Source organism: Mugil cephalus, chromosome 15, assembly GCF_022458985.1.
Source record: "Mugil cephalus isolate CIBA_MC_2020 chromosome 15, CIBA_Mcephalus_1.1, whole genome shotgun sequence".
NCBI classification, from domain to species: Eukaryota; Metazoa; Chordata; class Actinopteri; order Mugiliformes; family Mugilidae; genus Mugil; species Mugil cephalus.
Window position 1 is genome coordinate 17,469,807 of NC_061784.1, and position 19,377 is coordinate 17,489,183.

The window sequence follows — 19,377 nt, forward strand, 5'->3', positions numbered from 1 at the left end:
TATATTTATTGTCATATAAGGCAAATAAAACCAGGACATATGGAGAAATATTTGCTATATTTTTCATTCACGTACATAAATCACCTTCATCAGCGACAGTTACTAGTTGTTTGCTGAAGGATTTGTTAATTAATGACGCTCTGTCACTCTTTGTTAGTGAAAGCCAAGTCTCTTCACCTCATTTTTAATTTACGTATCATGTTGTTTAGGACTAGAAGCCTTTTTTTATTTACCGTCCATGCCAGATGTGGAAGCTCACACGTCACGGCGGAGGAAGTGTAATAAACAGGAAACTCCGCCAATCAGAGACCGAGAGAATTTACATTACAGCAAACATCCGCTTTAATATTTGCTCTATAATTTAAACCCTCAGTGTCAACAGCCTTCATGAAAACCCAAGTGTGACCGTTTGGATATCAGTCAGCTGATGAAAATAATCCCCTTCTGCTTCAGGTGTGTGTGTGCGTGTGCTGAAAACCACAGTTGCCAAATACAGAATATATTTTTTTAAAAGTGATTATTCATGACCTGTTTCTGGAGACTTAGGTAGTGAGCTCGGGGCAGTGAGTGCTTGTGCTGATAACTCCACTCACTTCCAGTCTTCTTTTTAAAAATATCTCCCCTCATTAGCAGCTAGTTTGACTCGTGTCAAGAGAACAAGTTTTCTAACTCCTTAATGTATTGCGTTAGACGGGAGGTCGGCCTTAGCATGCCGCAACAGTCTGGAAAAACCAGGTCGCCGGGAGAAATCGGGTTTCTCTGGTCACCATTTAGAGCAGAATCAGCTAATAGACGGATGCTCTTTTGATAGATTCGCTCAAATGTGAGGATTTTCTGATTTTGCCAGGGCGGAGGTTAACCATTGAACCCAGAAGCAACAAGCAGGGTTTTTAGGATTTAACAGATTCTTTTAAAAGAGTAGAGACTGATTTTCTTCTATCTCTTGATAACTCTGGGGGTGTAAAAAAAAAAGCCTTTACAAACAAAACAAGCAGAATTAATCTGAAGAACAGGGTGTAGTGACACAAAGCCAAGGAAAATAGTTGTAATTACAAAAATGTAGGAACTTACAGATGACTGAATGTGTTGACTGGTGCTGATTGAATCGCTGTCAAACTGTCATTAGCTAAAAGAAACATAGTGGGCGAAAAAAGAAAAGGATCGTCCAGACTAGGAGAGCAAAGGGCAAGTCACATGATTTGTGTACTGAACGAGAGACCTTTGGGTTGTGGATGGATAAACATAATTAATTACATCAATTATTAAGTGAAGCTGCCAATTTAACTATTTAAGGTTAATAAACATCAGTTTAATATCATTGTTAATACTTCAGTGGTTTTTACACTTGTTTAATAGTGATTTATTGAAGAATAAGAATGAATAAAAAATGGATTCACTGGCCCAGTTGTGTAACTTTAAGTAAACTGACAAAATTAGCTTCTTCTCGCTTCTAAAATGTAAAGATTTTATTATTGTATCACCAGAGTCAGTGGAAAATGACTATACTTCAGCAGAAATCTCCTCGGCCAATCAAATCATTTGGCCGGGGCTTTTTTGTGGCAGTGGTCAGAAGAGTAATGGGGGACGTAATCATACGTGTCATCTGAGCGCCGTTAGATTGATTTAGTTTTGGTTAAGTAATGTTGTGACCGGCCAGTACATCGCACAAAAAAGCTGACTCGCGTTTTCCCTGCTCCCAAAGAGAATCAGCGCTCTGTAAGACTTCAGTCCAAAACTGTCTTTATTTGCCATTTATCTCTTCAGGGTGAGCGTAGATAAAAGCAACAAATCATCAATCAAATATGAAATAAAATACAGGGGTCCTTACCTGACTCCCTGACCTAAACTCAGCCCTGCTTGGCAGAACTGCTTTGGTAAATTCAGACATGGAGTGTATCATATAGTGAGAGCGGAGGAGAACGTCTGACTTCTCCAACAAAGGCCTTTTAAACTCCGGCCGCTCCTCAGGTCTCCTCCAATCCCCGCAGTCCTACAGGAAGCTGAAATGAAAAACAGCGACCCCTGCAGGCAGGGAGGGAGCACAGCACCAGACAGACATGATTCACAGTCTGCTCTAATAAATTCTATTGAAACCAAAGTGTTTGTCAAGAGCTGTGTGTCACATAATTGGTTGTAGGACCACCCAATTGCACACAGAGTGTTTTTGTTTCTCTTTATCCTTTGACACAAACCTCATAATAAAATCCCAGTGGTTACAGACTCATATTCTGGCTACGGTTATTTATATGCATGAACATGAAATTAGCTTCCAGCGATTGGTCACACGAAGCACTGGATCAAAAGAGTGCAGGTGTTGAAATTTCTCTCAAAGCGTTTTGTTTGGCTTCACGAAAAGAAAAAGGCCTTTGAAAGTTTTAAAAAAAAAAAAATACAATAAATCCTGTACTGTCCTTATAAAGCCTTGAATACTCTCTCTTGCTGTCGGCAGAAACCAGAGATGTAGCTCTTCCGAATGTGATTTCCAGCTGCCGAGAGACATTATACAACTACAAACAAGGGTGACTGGTGCAACAGAGGATTGTGTGTGAAGTCACTTTCAATCAACACATCAAACGCTGTCTCGCTCTGCTTCTACCACTAATGGGCTCTACAGTGAGACAGAGAGGCAGAATTGTTTCAGAAATTAGAATAAATTCACCAGTTAATAAGATTCTGTGACTTGTTTCTTTGAGAACGTATTAAATTGCATTTTCACAGTTGTGTGAAAATTCATCTGGTCGGTTCCGACTTTAACCTGCCTCCATTTTATCATGTGAATATGCTGATTCTCTGTGGAAATCCCTCAAAATATAACTTGCGTCAGGTTCAAGCAGACAGTTACTCACATCCTGGGAACGCATACCGAGTCGGATCACACGGCTTTTCAAGCGCCGCCAGATGTAACAGTTGAAGCACATGGGCCATTGTTGGCCGTGTAAAATCTGTCTGCAGTGAAATATTGTGGTCGGCAAACTGTGCCAAAGTTCACGTGTAAACATCCCAGAGCTGATTAAACCCTCTTTATACTTCGCGGAGTTTGTTTGAACGGTTCCCTGCAATCGGACCCCCCTTTTTGTCTGTCGTCCCATCTTCTCATTCCGGTTTTATTTGTCTGCCCCCACTTCTCAGGAGCTGCTGGAGAAGTTCATGGAGGGGAACGTGAGCCTGGATGCGTTCCTGGACTCCTTCCAGAGCTCCAGGAAGACGTACCACGTCCGCCGGGCTCAAGCGGAGAAAATGCAGGAGATCGCTCAAGCCAAGAAGCAGCCGGGCAAAACCAAGCGAGCGGAGGAGGAGGAGGAGAAGAGCAAAGTCTCCGAGGTGAAGAAGGGCTCGGAGCAACCTCAGGAGCCTCAGCGGCCCAACGGCTTCGTGGCGCAGGGGCCTCTCAGGGTGTTCCAAGTCCGCTACGGCCTCACGCCGGCCATCCTCCTCCCCCATTACCCCGTGTCCCCCCCTGCTTCAGCTCCGAGCCATCAAAGTAGCAACCCTCTCCCCGAACCCCACCTAGGACAGACCCACATCCTCAGCCCCGGCGCCCCGCTCCCGGGACACGGCCAGCCGGTCGGCCTCAGGGTCATCGGACAGCTATCGGGCGGCTGGCCGGCCAACGGGCGGCCGGTCCGAGTGCAGCAGCTTTACAGGCCGAACCCCCAACAGCCCGAACCGCCGTACCGATAAACCGGAGGGGGGGAGGAGGAGGAGGAGGATGAAAAGCCGACTTGAGAGGTCTTCCGTGGTCAGACGTGGAACCAAACGGTGGCTGTCACACAATCATGTACGCAAAGACTGATGCAGAGACAGGCGGCGCTGCGGACGTCCATTTCTGTTCTCCATCCATGATACACAAAATGTAACCGTCGAGGGGAAGACGAGCAGAGGTAGAGGCGGCGGAGGCAGGCAGGTCCAGGGATGGGTTGAGATGGTCGGTTTCGCTTTGACTCTGGCGAATGAGTCCCTCGTACGTCCTCGAATTCCTTTTTTATCAGTGTAGAAACGGAAAACGTCCTCTTACTTTTGTTTTTCGGTGAGGTCGCTCCATAAAAGGCCTCTCCTCGTTTTAAACTTCCCGTTTCAGCCGCATGTTCAAAGCGAGGTGCGTTCAAGAGATTCAGGAAGGAGGCTTGGTTACGAGCAGGTTTCATTCACGAAAACATTACAAAAGAACTGGAATGCACCTATCAGCCAAAACATTAAAACCAGTGAGGTGAATAACGTTGAGGATTTTGTTATGATATAATGTTCTTCTGGGAAACCTGGCCATAGAGTTACTTTGACACATACCGCAACCCGAATATTGTTGGTCCGATAAGGGACAAGTAAACACTTGGCCATCCACGTGTAGTCTTTCTGGAGTCTGTCAAAGTCAAACTTGCCAAATGACCAAGTGCACAAGACCTGGGAACCAAGAGCTGCAGTTTCTGAGATGCTCTGACCCATTTGTCCCTCGTCAAAATTAGTTTCTTACTTCTAATACCGTCAAAATGTTCGCTTGGTGCCATGAAGACGTGATTGTCATTATGTTTTGGCTGTTTACTGCATTTATGTTGTTTGTCTAAGTTATTGTCACATGATATGAGGATCCTCTTTAAACTTATTCAGATTCAGGTCAAATAAGTGATTCAATTCATACCTCACTGAAGGTTTGTGCCACAAATTCTCAAAAAGTTTGTGCAACTTAAGGCAAAACGTGTTTAGTGTTTTTGAACAATCCCTCTTCCAAGTATTTAGAGCGAGTAGCTGGTGAAGTCCAGCAGCTCTCAGCTGTTAATTGAATGCGTCCGTTACATTTTAATTAACATTTCCAAAGTTACCCTGCTGCCGTCATGTTTATTAATAAGGCGGCCAGCGTTAATACCGAGCGGGTTGAGGAGATATAAACCGATTCAGTGCTTGATTTCAATAAACCACCATCGACGCCCATCCCTGGTTAGTTTAATTATTTTATTAGTATTCTTTTATATTTTACACAGCTGGATGTGAAGCACAGGGTTGTGAAGCACATCTACGGCGCGTTGGGGAGGAAGAAAGAAGGATCTCATTGTTCATTCGATACAACCGAGGACTGATGGAGGCTTTATGAGACACCGGGAGTCATCAGAGTGAACGATGACGTCAATAAAACGGTGTTTGATATAAACTAACGTTATAAAATAAAAGCAGTGACATTCGTTCTTGGACTCGTTCAGGAAATCGTGAACGCTGATATTCCATCACTGCCGAAACAAAGACACTGTAGAGGCTGAGCAGGTGTATTTATTATAATTCCCAGACCAATAACCTGTCAATATCATTTGCAGCGTCATGTGACTCGCAGACGAACGCCCGAAGCCTTCAGCCTTTTTCTCGTGCGAATTCATTAGCGGCGTTTGCAGCTCGCGTCGGTGAGCTGGTTTATTTATTCATGTAAATCCTATTTTAAATGGCTGACTTCAAAGCTTCTTGTTTACTGTGCTAAATGAAGAGCTGCTTCTCCTTTCAAAGCAGACGGTGTTTTTATTTCCCCCCCCCCCCCCTCGATCTGAGCTGCAGAGTGCGGGGAATTTAATCTCTATGAGAATGCCAGGGCTCTCCGAGCCCACGATCCAACAGGAAGAGGAGGAGGAGGTGGAGGAGGAGGAGGAGGTTTCCTTCTCGTTTTCTCCTTTTTACTCATTATCTGTCCTGCAGCATTTTAAAGGGAAAAGCTTTGGATTGTGGCCATAATGGTTCTGCTGTCGAACATACGTTTCTCTCATTAATAACTCATAAGTGCATGCTTACTATAGCCTGACCAAGTACATGAAAATGCCTTTTACAGGCCGGTGCCCAGTTCCATTCAAAAAAAAGGGAGAAAAAAAAGCATTTTTATAGTTTTAGCCATCGTTTCTGTCAAATAACATTCAGAAAGTTGACTGCTGAGATCTGTGAATGCATTTACGCTCTCCTGCCAGTTCATTAGGTACACGAGGGAAAACAAGTACATTCTAATGTAACAGTCCTGCACTGAATCTAATCCTTGTGAAGATATTCAGCGTTTGTGTAAAATAACCCAGAAAGCTGCTGATTCAGCTGTGTTTTCATTTTGGAGGCTGATGTTTGTTGTATTGTTGAATTATATTGTCTTGTACTGACACATGTTCCGATTATTTTTGGGCAACAGAAACTCTTTGTTGTTTAGTTCAGACCAGTTGAACGACACCACGAACTACATCCTCCAGAAATGATTGTACAGTTTAAATACGCCCTTTCTGACTCTGTTAGACGTAGGGCCATCAAAATAAATGTGTTGATAATGTGTTAACACTCCTATTTTGTGCAATGAGCACGTAGTTTGGACATCAGGAAGCACTCGAGTAGCAGTGACCCTATGGAAAACGATCAGAATCTGGAGTGCAATTGTAGTAAATATGCAAGAATACGGCCAGAAATCCCCAAATTATCTGCATTTACTGAGACGTGGACTGAACAGGGAACTTTATGAGCAGCTGATTTGTTGTTAACGGGAATAAAGGCAAGAAAAATATGCGTATTGACATGCATGACTTATTAGAAGAAATTTCTTGGTTAAAATACTAGAGACACGAGGGTGTCTTTGCTGAAAGGTTTGTGTTTTCATCCCTGTAAGTAAAACAGCAAATCACCTGGAATCTAAATGAAGCAGCAAATTCTGAGCCCTCATCAGAAACTCATAAAATTTATACTTTCATGAATTATCGGTCATTCTGTTGGATACGTCCACTATTGTCTAGTGAAAAAAATGAATAAATCTGGCAATAAAAAAAAAGGAGGGGGGCAAGAAGTGCGAGCAACCAGGAGGGTTTTAAACTAGTGCATGACATGATTTCTTTTTGCTGCCGGCTGATTTGCATATTCACGGATCTTATTTTGGTGCAGTGTTGTTATGATATTAAAAAAGAAAAACAGGCGAAAGATGGCTAAAACATGAATAATGATAAGACCTGACCTTCCTTTTAAAGTCTGATTTCAGATATATTTCACAAAGAAAATGTAAAAATACATCTGAGATTCATTTTTTAACATTTTTTTTTTATTAACAGAAGTTATCAGTGTTTCAACTCCTGCAATGTTTGACGTTTTAAAGGAAATATGATCAGTGGCTTACACCACATTGTGTTTAGTGCTAGCAGCGATTCATATTTGGCATATTTAAGCATATTTCCTGAAAAGCTTGGACTCTGGGAACTCTCTCTCTCTATTATTTCTTTTTTTTTTAATGTAACTGGGCACCGGCTCCAACCAGACATGTAGTTCTGTGTCCACTCAGGGTCTTGGAGAAGATGAATTAGTGCTTCTTCTCACCGCGTAGCACAGATGGACCCGGGATGACTCAGAGTTCGTAGCCATGGACTCATGTCGTGCCCCTTCAGAGGACACTGTAACCATCAATCACAACCGAATCGCCTCCAAACCATAAAATGATGTTTTTATTTTTCATCAGCGTTTTATTCGCGCCCGATGATTCGTGTAAAAAAAATTGGGATTTCCCCTCACAACGACGTAAAGTGCTCGTGATTTCGTTTATGTCGTGCGTCTCTTAACTAGGGCTCATCCCATCTGTCTCCACACAGGGGAGGGCAAAGACACGAAAAAAAAAAAAAGAAAAAAGAAAAGAGCAGTGATTAAGCAGATAAGTGAATGTCGTTTTAGACTTTAAATTTAATGTGCAGCTAAATGCCCTCAAACCTTTTTTCGGCCGATTTTCGCGCTGCTGCGTCCTCGACGAGGAAGAAGAAGCCGCTGCTGCAGGCTTTTCCTGCCGGATAATTATGCACAATGTCAAATCCGATCAGCGCTGCCGAGAGTGGAGATGAGCTAATAATATCCGAGTTGACTCGTGCGCGTCCCCACATCAGCTCATGCTACTCTACAGTACGTGCGACCGGACGCACGTGGCTGTCAGAAGCCCTCAGAGTACGTCGACATCTCGACCAGATTAAATAACAGCATGCCTCTACTGTTGAATGCGGTGTGGTTTCTTTTTCTGTCATTTTGGGACATCTTTTCAAAAAAAAAATAAAACGACTGTTTACTAAACTGCTGGTGCTCAGTTGATGAATAAGACTCTTTTTTTTGTGAGTACAGTGACGAGCAGCGGAGCTCGTACTTTCCAACCCAAAACCACAGAGATTTGTTGTATTTTCCAGCATCTTTTGCCGAAAGGCAAAGAAAATCTGGAGATGCAGCAATTTGTTTAAACGTGGAAATGTTTCTGATACAGTCCAGTTACTCACTCTGTCAGCAGCATCCGAACTTAAGCTCAAACTGTTAATAATGAAGTCGAGTGCTCCCAATCAACACAATACATTAGTATGTTACAAATGCACAGAAGTCAAGTGTACCTCAGCTGCTTAAGAAGATGAAGAAGAAGCGACAACTGAATCCAAAGATAAATGGCTCCCAATATGTGGGAGTAAGGGCCCCTCAAGGCGTGGCAGGATTCATTTAAGGGGTCATCAGTTGTAAAAAGAAAAGTTTTAAAATGTACATGTACCTACTTGGCCTCTCTCTTGGGGAAAAAAATAAAAAATAATAACAGATTTTTTTTTATTTATTTAATTTTATTGCAGTACCATAATCGACCACTGGGGTATACTGGCAGCACTGTTGACTGATGGCGTGTTCAGGTCTTTTAATACGTCCACAAAGAAAGGTGTGTGCATTAAATAAGTTTGAAGACTGATTATTAGACATACGTGGGATGTTTTTTAATTTTTTTTCCCTCAAATGTTTCCGTAGAATTTGATTTATTTACGTTTTTTTATGTTAACAATGAATCAAATGGTGAAGAAGAAGGTCTCAACACACGAGGAGGAAGTCAAATCTTTCCCTCAAGAACTCCCACAAAAACACTTAATTAAGATAAAATATGGGACTAAAAGATTAAAGTATATTTGACGTATTGCGTTGTTGTGAAAGCCAGGTGTAAACCCAGACAATAAGTGTTTGCAAGGGGAAATAATTGAATCACTTATCTCCCTGCCAGCAGGTATTTGACTGAAAGGTCACTGGTTTCTATCACTGGTCCAGCTGGGACAGTGATATAAACCCTCCACAAATGTCTCCATTAACACAACATGGCAACCACGTCTGTCCACTCAGGTCAGGAGACAAAACAAATAAACTGTTTTAATTTAAGGCTACGTTTCAAATTACACCACATTATAGTTTTGCAAGACGGGTACATTAGGACACGCTCGGCTTCTCCTTCTCCTCGTATAGTTTAGAAGCTGCTGAAACGTAAACATGATGAATATGTTTCCTGGCAACCTGCCAGCTGGTCCTCTGGGATCCCGTCTGATTCACGAAGGCACTTCAAGACGTGAGATAAGACGCACAGTATGTGAGGTAAAGTGTTAAAGTTAACAACTTCTTCAGCCCGTCACTGTGAAGTAAGAATCTGTCACGTCTGGATTTAGCTCAGGAACCCTTGAGGAGCATCAATCTGTATATTTAGCCGCTTTGGCGGCTCTGGGGACGTCGATGTCGGCCACTTAATCACCATTTTGGTCCGGACTGAAGTTATTAGGTTGATGGATTGGGTCATGACATTTGGTACAGGCATGATTGACTCGTATTTTTTAGTGAATGGACGGACTGCTGTGACATTTTGACGGTCATGTTTTGTCCACCGGTCGGTATCAACTGTAATAACTTTGAGTGATTTGTTAAAGATTCACATCACATAGCGGCTTAGTGCTTGTTAGCTAGCTAGTATATCTTACATACATTTTTATTTAAAGTAAAAACAAATATATGTTTTTATGTTCATTATGATCATATCTTTACAAAATCCATAATTATTTGTCACAGAAACTATCACTTATTAATAATGACTAAATAAATTGAGATCTGAATTTAGTAACAACCACCTTCTAATTAGCTAAACGATAAAATGAGCTCATTCAAAATGAGTTTTGATTGTGCTCTTTTTGCTAAGTTGAGATAATAATGACAGATATTTATTTTCTGGCATTTTCATACATCAGATTTTATATGGAAAATAACAAATTGTTTCTGGGTCCGAGAAATCACTTTCAGCAAAGTTACAAACACATGACATTACACCTCTCAAGTTGGTGTGTTAAATCCAGATCACATGACCTGCTCCAAGGTGTGTTCAGTCTCCTCTTTCTTAGTTATTAAACATATAGTAGTGTGCGATTTATCACAGTGTTACTACAATATATTTATAAATAACCTTTAATTTCAATTTACTCAATTGCATATATGATATTTAGAATAATCTCTCTGTAAAAATGCCATGTGGTGATTGGTTATAAGCGGCCATGTTGATTTTAGGACTGAAAACAGCATCAAATGTGATCAACTGTGATAACTGTCAACTATGTTAAGCTCAAAAAGTCCCACAATTATATATTGACCCACCTTCATTTCGAAAAACCTCTTAAATATCTAAAGCTAAAACCCTTTCATGCTCTCATGAAGTGGTTTTTCAGATGTATCGCTACCAAAGTTATTAAAAAGTGCCCCTTTGCATTTAGGACTTAAACTGAGAGTAGTTTTATTGTTTTCATTCACCTCATTTTAACTGCTGAAAAATGTTAAATCCACTGAATTCCATTTATCAACCTATGCTGCTACAGAAATATTTTATCTCTGACCTTGGTACAGATCAAACATGACTCCAAATTAATGTTTGAACATTCCCACACTATGTGGAACATTATGTTTACTTTGGTCTCAGAGGTGAGGAGATGAAAACCTTTAAAAATGTACCTGCCTTGATTTTTATTGAGAACTCAAAGTGGTGATTGAGTGAATCGCAGCTGTAATTACACGGCAGAAATAGGCCCTAAATGGAAGGTAACTCCATTAGCTGCAGCGATTAATTAATCATTAAATAGTTAATTAAAAGACAGCGCAGTAGCTCAGCAGTTAGCACTGTTCACACAGCGAGCAGGCCCTGTAAACATCCTGCTTCCTCCAGCACAGTCCAAAAATATCACAATATCTGACTTCCTACTAACTTCTCAAGAAGAGAAAGGGACTCTGCTTTCATTTTCTGTCTACAAGAACAAAATATATAAAATAAAATGGTCAAAAATGCAGATTATGTAGTTCCCCGGATGTGTAGGAAACATTTCAATCAATCCAACAGTCAAAAATACAAAGATATATTTAGTTTAGGACAAATAAAGCAGATGTAAATCGGCTACTTATTATGTGAAAACACGTATAACGTGTCCTATTGTCATGTTGCTAGAGTATTTGTCCCACCGGCAACACTGACGTGACCTTATTCAGTCATGTTTATATGTGAAATGATTTCCATTTTCTTTCCTAAATCAGACCATAAAATCAATAAAATAAAAATTTGCCGCTCTTGACTTCGTTAAGACTATTTTTCGTCTTAATCTTCCTCTTTTATTATTAGTAGCCACTGTTTGTAAACAAAATCTAACATTATTAAAGGAAAAGTTTTGCTGAGTTGCAAGACATACGTTTTTTTTTTTTTTTTAAAGTTTAATGACCTCTAGTGGTTGTGTATGAAACAACACTTAAAGTTGCAGCGCCCTCTAGTGGTGATAACTGTTGCTTAATTTTGATGAAGCCTTTACCACGGCATTGAATTTTATTTTATTTTACTGTCATACACCCGTATGTGACTGTTATTAAGATCCAGATGGAGTGGAAACCACATCAGAGACAAGAGTTAACTACCTACCTACCTAGCTTTAGCATTAGCATGTCGTTCCACACTATTTCATGATGTTACGAGTTGTAAATGTAAATTTGGTGAATTTTGTTGTACCTTTTCCACTTTTAATTTGACATCCTGAACAGTAAATGCACCGACGTACAGTCACTGTGTGAAAACTGAAGTACGGCAAATAGCAACAGTAACTAAGGAGGGCCTGGCTTGGGGGAGGGGGGGGGGGGGGGTTAATTCAAATGGTGCGCCATGCTTTCACTTTATGTAATTTGTCCCGTTTCCATCACACGAATCTTTCTGTTATCAGCGGAGCAGCTCTCTATCAGCTTAACAGACGCCACCACAGACTCCACTCAGCCCCCTCAGCTCGGTCGAGCTATTTTTCAGCAGCTTCAGCCTCGCTGTGCCAATCCTTTTATACAGTTCTGCTCATTGTTATGCAGATTAAGCCCCGGTTAACTTAGCTTCTGTAAATCCAGATGAGATGAAAGTCATTTCAGAAGTCTCTGACTCTGTGGGGAAAAAAAAAAATAAATAAATAAGCGTAGGAGCCGGTCTTAAACGAAGAGCCTGGCTTCCTGCTGGAGCACCTGCAGAGATGCACAGGCTGCCATAATATGTCCTCATGTGAGGCGGCGAATAAACGTTTTCACAGGTTGTTGTTTTTTTTTTTTTTTTGTCTGGTGCCGTGCGCTAAACTGCACGGCACTGGATAAAAGATCAAAAGTTTGAACCTTTTCGAATATCCCTGAGCGTGTGAAAGAGAGACTGCTGGTAGAACCGGGAAAAGTTGGAACAGGTTTTTTTGCAGACTTAATTGTTTGTAATATATGGCCATAGTAAATCACAGCAGTGGTCTGATGCTTTCCACTGGTCAGGGCAGCTGTCACTGCTTTTTTTTACAGCCTTTATCTTGGGGAGAGACATAGATTGAGAGCGTGTGCACTTAAACTCTTATACTGGAAATATTAAGCAGCAGTGGTAAATGAAATTATTTCAACTGAAGTAAAAACAAAGACACCAGTATGAATATTACACTGTTTGAAGTTAAAGTCCGACATTCACAGTCTCGCTCAAGCAAAAGTGCAGAAACATTACCAGTGAAATGTTATTAAAGCGTCAAACGTAGCCATATTTGTAGTCCAGCTGAACGTCTGCTTATATCAGTTGTTTTGTTGATTAAAGTTTTGAATATTAGACCAAAAAAACGTCATTAAATAGTCCAAAAATACTAATAACAATTTAAAGCTCACATCCTCAAAAGTCTTTTTTTTAGCTAGATTTTGCTAATTACATTTCTGATTATCCAAACAATATGTGGTTGATGCTTCATGATGTAGTGATGTAGATACACATGAGGTAGGCTATATGAAGCTGTAGTTTTATTTTATTTTATATCAAGGAATCGATGTTCTATGTCTTCTGTACTTGTGTATAAAACATATTTTGACATAAAATATATTGCATACAAAGCCAAGGGAGCCCTCCAGCTTGTTAAACCCAGACGTAATGTACAGTACACCCATGAATAACATGCGCAGTGTTTTTTGTATTTGCAGTCTCTTAATGCTTGTTTAACCTGATCATTTCTTGCTCAACACACAGAACAACACAGTCTCTGTTGGAGCAAGAAAACTTGATTGATCTTAAACGTAACCATGCACAAGGGCTTTAGGTCTTGAGCAACGTCAGCTCTTTGCTGTATGTGTAATGTAGGTTTGGCCATAATCCTTATTGAGATGCCTGCATTTCACCACCACTGAATACATGAAGACAAATTGTATGTAGAGAAACAATGAACACATCATGCTTTTTGTAGATTTTTCACGTTGAGCGCTTTAGTCGATGGAAACATGGAAATCTATTGTTGTGAACAAAATAATGTTTATTTCGCAGACTTCTAAATTAGTTGAAGTATCCAGATACTTTACATCTACTACTAGACATATAGATTAAACATCATAGCTAGAACTGTAATCCTACCAAAACGTAAGAGTCCGTACTTGATAAGAAAAGATAAGCCATTGTTGCATCCCTAAAGTTTCTGTTTGTGGATTTTTCTTTCTTATTTTACAGCAAATTCACTATATTTAATGCTGCCATGACATTTCAGTTTGCCTGCAATTAGACTAAACTAAAATTATGTCCAGTTTGTATATTGTTTCATTATTTTCACCAATGGAGAGAAATGCTGTAAAACTGTGTAAACAATGAGTCACAGAATTGTGAAAAAAAGGGTTTATTCAAGCTAAGGATGTTACTTTCCCTGAGACGTTAGTGTTACACAGAACGATCTACAGAATGTAGACTGGTCACAATTATTATCATGTAGCAGCTACTCTCACAGTTTCACTAATTATCAAGTCACACAAGCTCTGTCAACATGACAAAAAACAAAAACAAAAAAACAAAACACCGGTTAGCGTTTTAGTGGGAATAATGAGCAAACTCAAAAAGCCTGTCCTACTTTTTATTTCCCCCCGCTGCCTTTAAAGCACACAGTTTTTCATTATTACAGGATCAGGCACTAATCTTCTCAAGAAGTACCCACTGTGCCATCCACTATTTTAGCCCCTTTTCATTCTCTATGCGTCAAAACTTCAATCCCCTCTTCCACACAAAGTCCTAAACAAAGTCCCAGCAGTGGTTTGATCGTAATGAGCTGCCTTACTCTCTCTAATGTCTGTATTTTTAATCCAGATGGTTTAACAGAAAGAGTTTTTTTTGTTTGTTTGTTTTTTATCTCAAGGCCAAAAGAGTCGGCGGTTATTCAGACGTTTGCTCGAGGAGGCGGCGTAACCGAGTCTGACTGACAGTGAAACTTCATGGTTCCCACATCCTGATTCGCTAAGTTTTAGTTTTGGTCAGAGTTCCTCCGCTCGCAGCTCACATTTTAGTGATGTCCACAGAGTCGTGAATGTCAATCACTTGGAACCCGAGGTTGTCGATGCCCACCTTCTCGTGGTTATTGTGGTTTCCCGCGTTGTGGTGGTTGTGGTTTCTCTGGTCTGCGTCGGTCTCGAAGCAGTGGACGCAGTGCGGCGTGGTGACCCGGACGCTCTTAGAAAAGTTTGAGAAATCCACTCGGTACTTTCCCGTCTTGGTGCGCGAGATGATCGGGAGGAAGCTGTAACCCCACTGAATCTCCTGCGGGATGTAGGAGGTCCGGACCTGACAGGAGGAGCTGGTGGACTCCGCCGTCCCGTCCAGGAAAACCACCAACTCAAAGTCCTGCTGGGGGAGAGTGTCGGCTGACAGCTCGTAGAACGGACTGGATCCGTTAATCACGTGGTAGAGGGTCAGGGGGCACACAAAAAACAAGTTGTCTTTGCCAGCATCCACCATGAAGTCGATGTCCACCTGGTCCAGGATGATGGTCTCTCCATCTGGTGTGGTTGTCGTCCTCAGCAGCTTGCCGTAGATCTGGCTCCCGATTAATAAGGTCTTCCGGAGATTGGCCACCCTGATCAAGAGACACAAGCTTCCTTTCTTCAAGCAGATGACAGCTGTGTCGCTGAACATCACAGTCTTGGCTCTCTTTTTCGGTAAGGAGATCTTGGCCAGGATGACGCCGCACATGAGGCAGTTGATGAAGACTCCGATCAGAGACTGGATGATGATCAGAGCCACGGTGCCGGCGCAGTGGCCGGTCAGAGCCCTGCCACCGTACCCGATGGTCGTCTGGGTCTCCAGCGAGTACAGGAACGCCGTTGTGAGGCCGTTGACGTTGTCTATGCACTGGACGTGTCCATCCGTGCGGTTCTGCCCGGTCAGGTCCCCGTTGTTCTTTGCGATCCAGTACCACAGCAGGCTGAAAACGAACCAGCTGCCCGTGAACGAAGCCACGAACAGGAGCAGAACGAAGCGCCAGCGGATCTCCACGAAGGTCGTCCAGAAGTCCACCAGGTACGCAAAGTGGTTGCTGCACTCGATGTTGCCGAACTCGATGTTGCAACGCCCGTCTTTGGTGACCAGGCGGGTTTTGCGGCTTCGGAGTCCGGCTGGCTGGATGTGACTCTGGAGCAGCTGGAACATCCTGGAGCTGCAGGAAGAAACTTGAAGTTAGTGCGAAGTTACGCTCCCGTGAAGCCGGCAAGTCAAGACCCCGAAAGGCCTCAACATCTGCACAACAAAGACACAAAAGACCTTTTAAATCCTGAATCGAATAAAGAGAGGAAAGACAGTTGAGTACATTGATAATGTGAAAACATTTTCACATATTTGTATCAACGTATACTTAGAATTAAAGGCCAGACTTCCATTATTATCCTAAATGACTTGACAACATTATCAGGGAACCCACGCTGTTGGACTGATACATCCACCTCATTTACGCATGTTTGTGTAACCTTACTTATAATATCAAGAAGAAGAGTTTAAAAAAGCAACGGGACTTTTTTTGAGAAGACGTTTCATCCGAGTAGCGTCTCAAGTTCAAAGTCACTCAGGGAAGTTGAGGTTTCAACAGGAAACTCTGTGAATGGGGTTGAAGCTTCTTGGGGACAGACGTCAAGACCGTATTGTAAATCGATGGCAGATTATATCTCGGTCCAGGTTGTTCCAGTCTGACGCAGGTGGCTTCCTTTACTCCTCTTTCAACTATCTGTCTTCTCTGGCAAAAAACGTGGACATTGTTATCTTCAAAGGAGCGTCCTTTGTCCTTCAGGTGCACTTTAAATACTCTGTATGGTACATTTTTATATGCATTTATCAAACTATTTGTCACTTATCTTATTTTACATCTTCAGTAGAAGACAAATCCTCTGGCAACATCGTTGGTTTAAAACACAATAATGTAAATCCTCTCTTAACTGGCATAAAATATAACAAGCAGATCATTTACTTATTAACAAGCAAATTAGTATCACATTATTACACGAGTAGTAGTTATTTGCCAATTTATACTGTGTGGCATGCGCCACGTGCTTGGAGTCTTACATAACAGCCACTCACTAGACTCAAGAATGAGATTCAAGACGTCTGGTTGTTTCTCTAAAACCCAAAGATGCATCTTTAGGTTTTAGAATAAGTATTTTCATGGTGAATAATTCTCAGACACTGAGGGTTAGGGCTAGGCTGTTAGTGCTTAAAAAAAGCACTAACATGGTCTCAAAGATTTTACTTTCCTCCTTGCAGCTGTAATAAAAGAGTAAAAACAATAAAGTATATGTATTTATATATGTACATATATGCAGGTGGGGTCAGTAAATCTTAACAGCCTCCTATCAAAACAAAGAAAAGTTTAGTTTGTCCACGTACCTGCTTAGTGAGACCATGGGCCCCGAGTGCTCACTGGATCCCTGCTGGAACTTCAGACTTCTTTCTTCTAGCGAGTGGCCATGGAGGCGTTGGAAAGATTTTAATCCACAGTGAAATTTCCTAATCCCAGCCACATGCCACCACGTTCGCTGGCTTCATGCGGCCCCGGACGAGCTAGCCTCAGAGCTCCCAGTGGGCGTCAGTTCTCTGCTGCTGACGGGGCCGACTCTCCTCATCGCTCCACTGGCGAGTCCAGCAACGCAACCTTCATCATCCGCGCCGGACTCCCGATGGCTGCCGCTTCAGAGCAACACGGGGAGGGAGATACTCAGAAAGTTTGTTCGAGAAAGCCCTCGGTGCTTTTTGTGCTGCGGAAGGTGTGTCTATTGATCGAAGGGGCCCAACGTGGCCGGTGCAGACCCTCACGCTGTTTTTGTTTTCAGGCCTGAGAACATTTGGGATTTGCGTCAGGCCTCACAAAGAATTCCCTCTATTGCATTTCCCCCGGTCACCCTCCCCCCTCTTTGAACCCGCAAGGCTGCCTCACATTTGCATGAAAATGAAAAGCTGCGGGGACAAAGCGTCTTCAAGATATTCGGCCGGCTGCGAGGACCGTTTTCATATCTGTGGAGCCGATCTTTTAAAATGTAGAGGCGATGGATGGAGATGCCGTAAACGAGCCGCAGGGAAATGAAATGAACGGGACAGGGCCCAAGATGCAGAGGTTCTTCTCGCTGTATTGATTCAGTCCCTGCAGGAATCTTACTTAGTTGCTGGAGCAACTTTATCAGAATGAAGTTTTTTGTAGCAGTGACCGACTCAGTTCAGCAGGAAGTAAACTCCTTAGATCGATCTCATCAAAAGAGACTCCGCTGTCATGTAAAATCGCGTTTTCGGACACAACAAAAGTCCTTGTCAGTCTTTCTGCCGAGCTTTGAAGAGCTTTGTCTGACTAATAACTCTGAACAATCTTAACCAGGAAAAGTCCCACTGAGATTAAACAGCTCTTTTCCAACACAGACTAGAGTCAGGTTATCCAAAACACACAAGTTACTGACAGAGAAACTACAAATTTGGACACGAGTCACTTGATGATTATGCTAAAAGGAAACTACACTAGTTAAAACATGAACAGTCAGTTAAATCAACCTCTAAGACCTTCAACATGAACTTAAAAACATGAAATGAGAGCCGCTCCTCAAGCTTTAGATCAGGTCTTCAAGGTTTTTCAGGCCACAAACTGATGGAGAGATTAAGTAGGGACCCTCTACCTATATATACTATATGTGTTCTATATTAAACTCAACCTAGTGCTATTTATAAATACACATTATTATTATCATTTTGCATTAAAATAATATGGCATATATATAATATGCCATCACTTTAAACCCCTTTATACTTTGTCTACTCACAGTGAGTTATTCAAAATGTTTTGGCAAATACTAAGGGTGTCGTAATTAATGACTTTTAAATAACTCTGTATAAACAATCCTATATGTGCTCGGTACGTTCGGTCATCTATCTCTTTACTTCACACTGTAATTTTACCCAGATGTTTATTAAGGTGGGGGCGATCATTCAACAAAAAGGAATAAAGTTTGGATTTTTAGAATTATGACCCCAAATACGAGTGTAAAAGATTAATACTAGATTAATAAAGTTAACGATAACAGGGCGTGATTTATGTTTAGGGGCTGTATTTCAGTTTTTACCGCTCAGGTTGTTTTGTTTTTATGGTCACAGCCGACCTCAGCCTACGATCCTCTTTAGCCTGTGCAAAAGTGATCAAGTCGCGTTCAGAACATGGTGCAAGGTGCTTCTGGTTTGGAGAGGAGGTGAAGGGACCTACTGGTGCACGGTTGCGTCTTTCAGTCTTTGCTGGCGTGTTGCGCTGCAGGAAGTTAAGATGTGGAGGATGTGGAGGTGGTATGTCTGCAGAGCACAGAGGTGACTCGAAACACCTCTTCAGTAGCGTAACTAAAACCACAAATAAATTAGTTTTGTTTTTACAAGCAAACAAACTAATCTCAAATAATCACCGTTATCATTAAGAGGTAGAAGATAACTGCAGTATTTCCTTCCTGCTACGTATAACTCATCATGACTCAGGGGGAATATTTTATGGTTGTATTTTGACAATCCAGTCATACAGTATAGTAACTTTTGAGAATTGTCTGTATTTAAAGTGTAATCCATCATGTAGTCTTTTTATGGTACGTTTATTATACTACATTAGGTATAAAATTTATGTCTTAAAGTGATAAATGTCAGCACTGCAGACTTAAAAACTGTAAATGTAAAATATGAGCTATAGTCAGTCCCAACAGAGAGACAGCTAATTGTTCAGTAAAATTAAAGTGTCTGTTGCTGAAAAAAGGTGAAATTATCCAATAATTTACTAATTAATTTCATAAAAATCCGACAAAGTGAACAAAAAT

General features: G+C 41.5%; 2 protein-coding genes across 2 annotated transcripts in view; one reads left to right on the plus strand and one right to left on the minus strand.

The window, feature by feature from the left end:
- vps37d (VPS37D subunit of ESCRT-I) overlaps nt 1-8,540 on the plus strand; it is a 33,997-nt gene extending 25,457 nt beyond the window's left edge. The window contains exon 4 of the mRNA XM_047607128.1: nt 3,130-8,540. Coding sequence (XP_047463084.1) covers nt 3,130-3,681 — 552 coding nt within the window. The 3' untranslated portion in view covers nt 3,682-8,540. The remainder of the gene's footprint in view (nt 1-3,129) is intronic.
- Nucleotides 8,541-13,905: 5,365 nt separating this feature from the next.
- Nucleotides 13,906-19,041, minus strand: LOC125021353 (ATP-sensitive inward rectifier potassium channel 1-like). Its single transcript, XM_047607381.1, has 2 exons — nt 16,937-19,041; nt 13,906-15,719 (listed from the first exon to the last, which is right to left on the minus strand). Exons 1-2 carry the CDS (start codon nt 16,951-16,953, stop codon nt 14,564-14,566), a joined length of 1,173 nt encoding a protein of 390 aa, XP_047463337.1. The 5' UTR covers nt 16,954-19,041; the 3' UTR covers nt 13,906-14,563.
- Nucleotides 19,042-19,377: the final 336 nt, after the last annotated feature.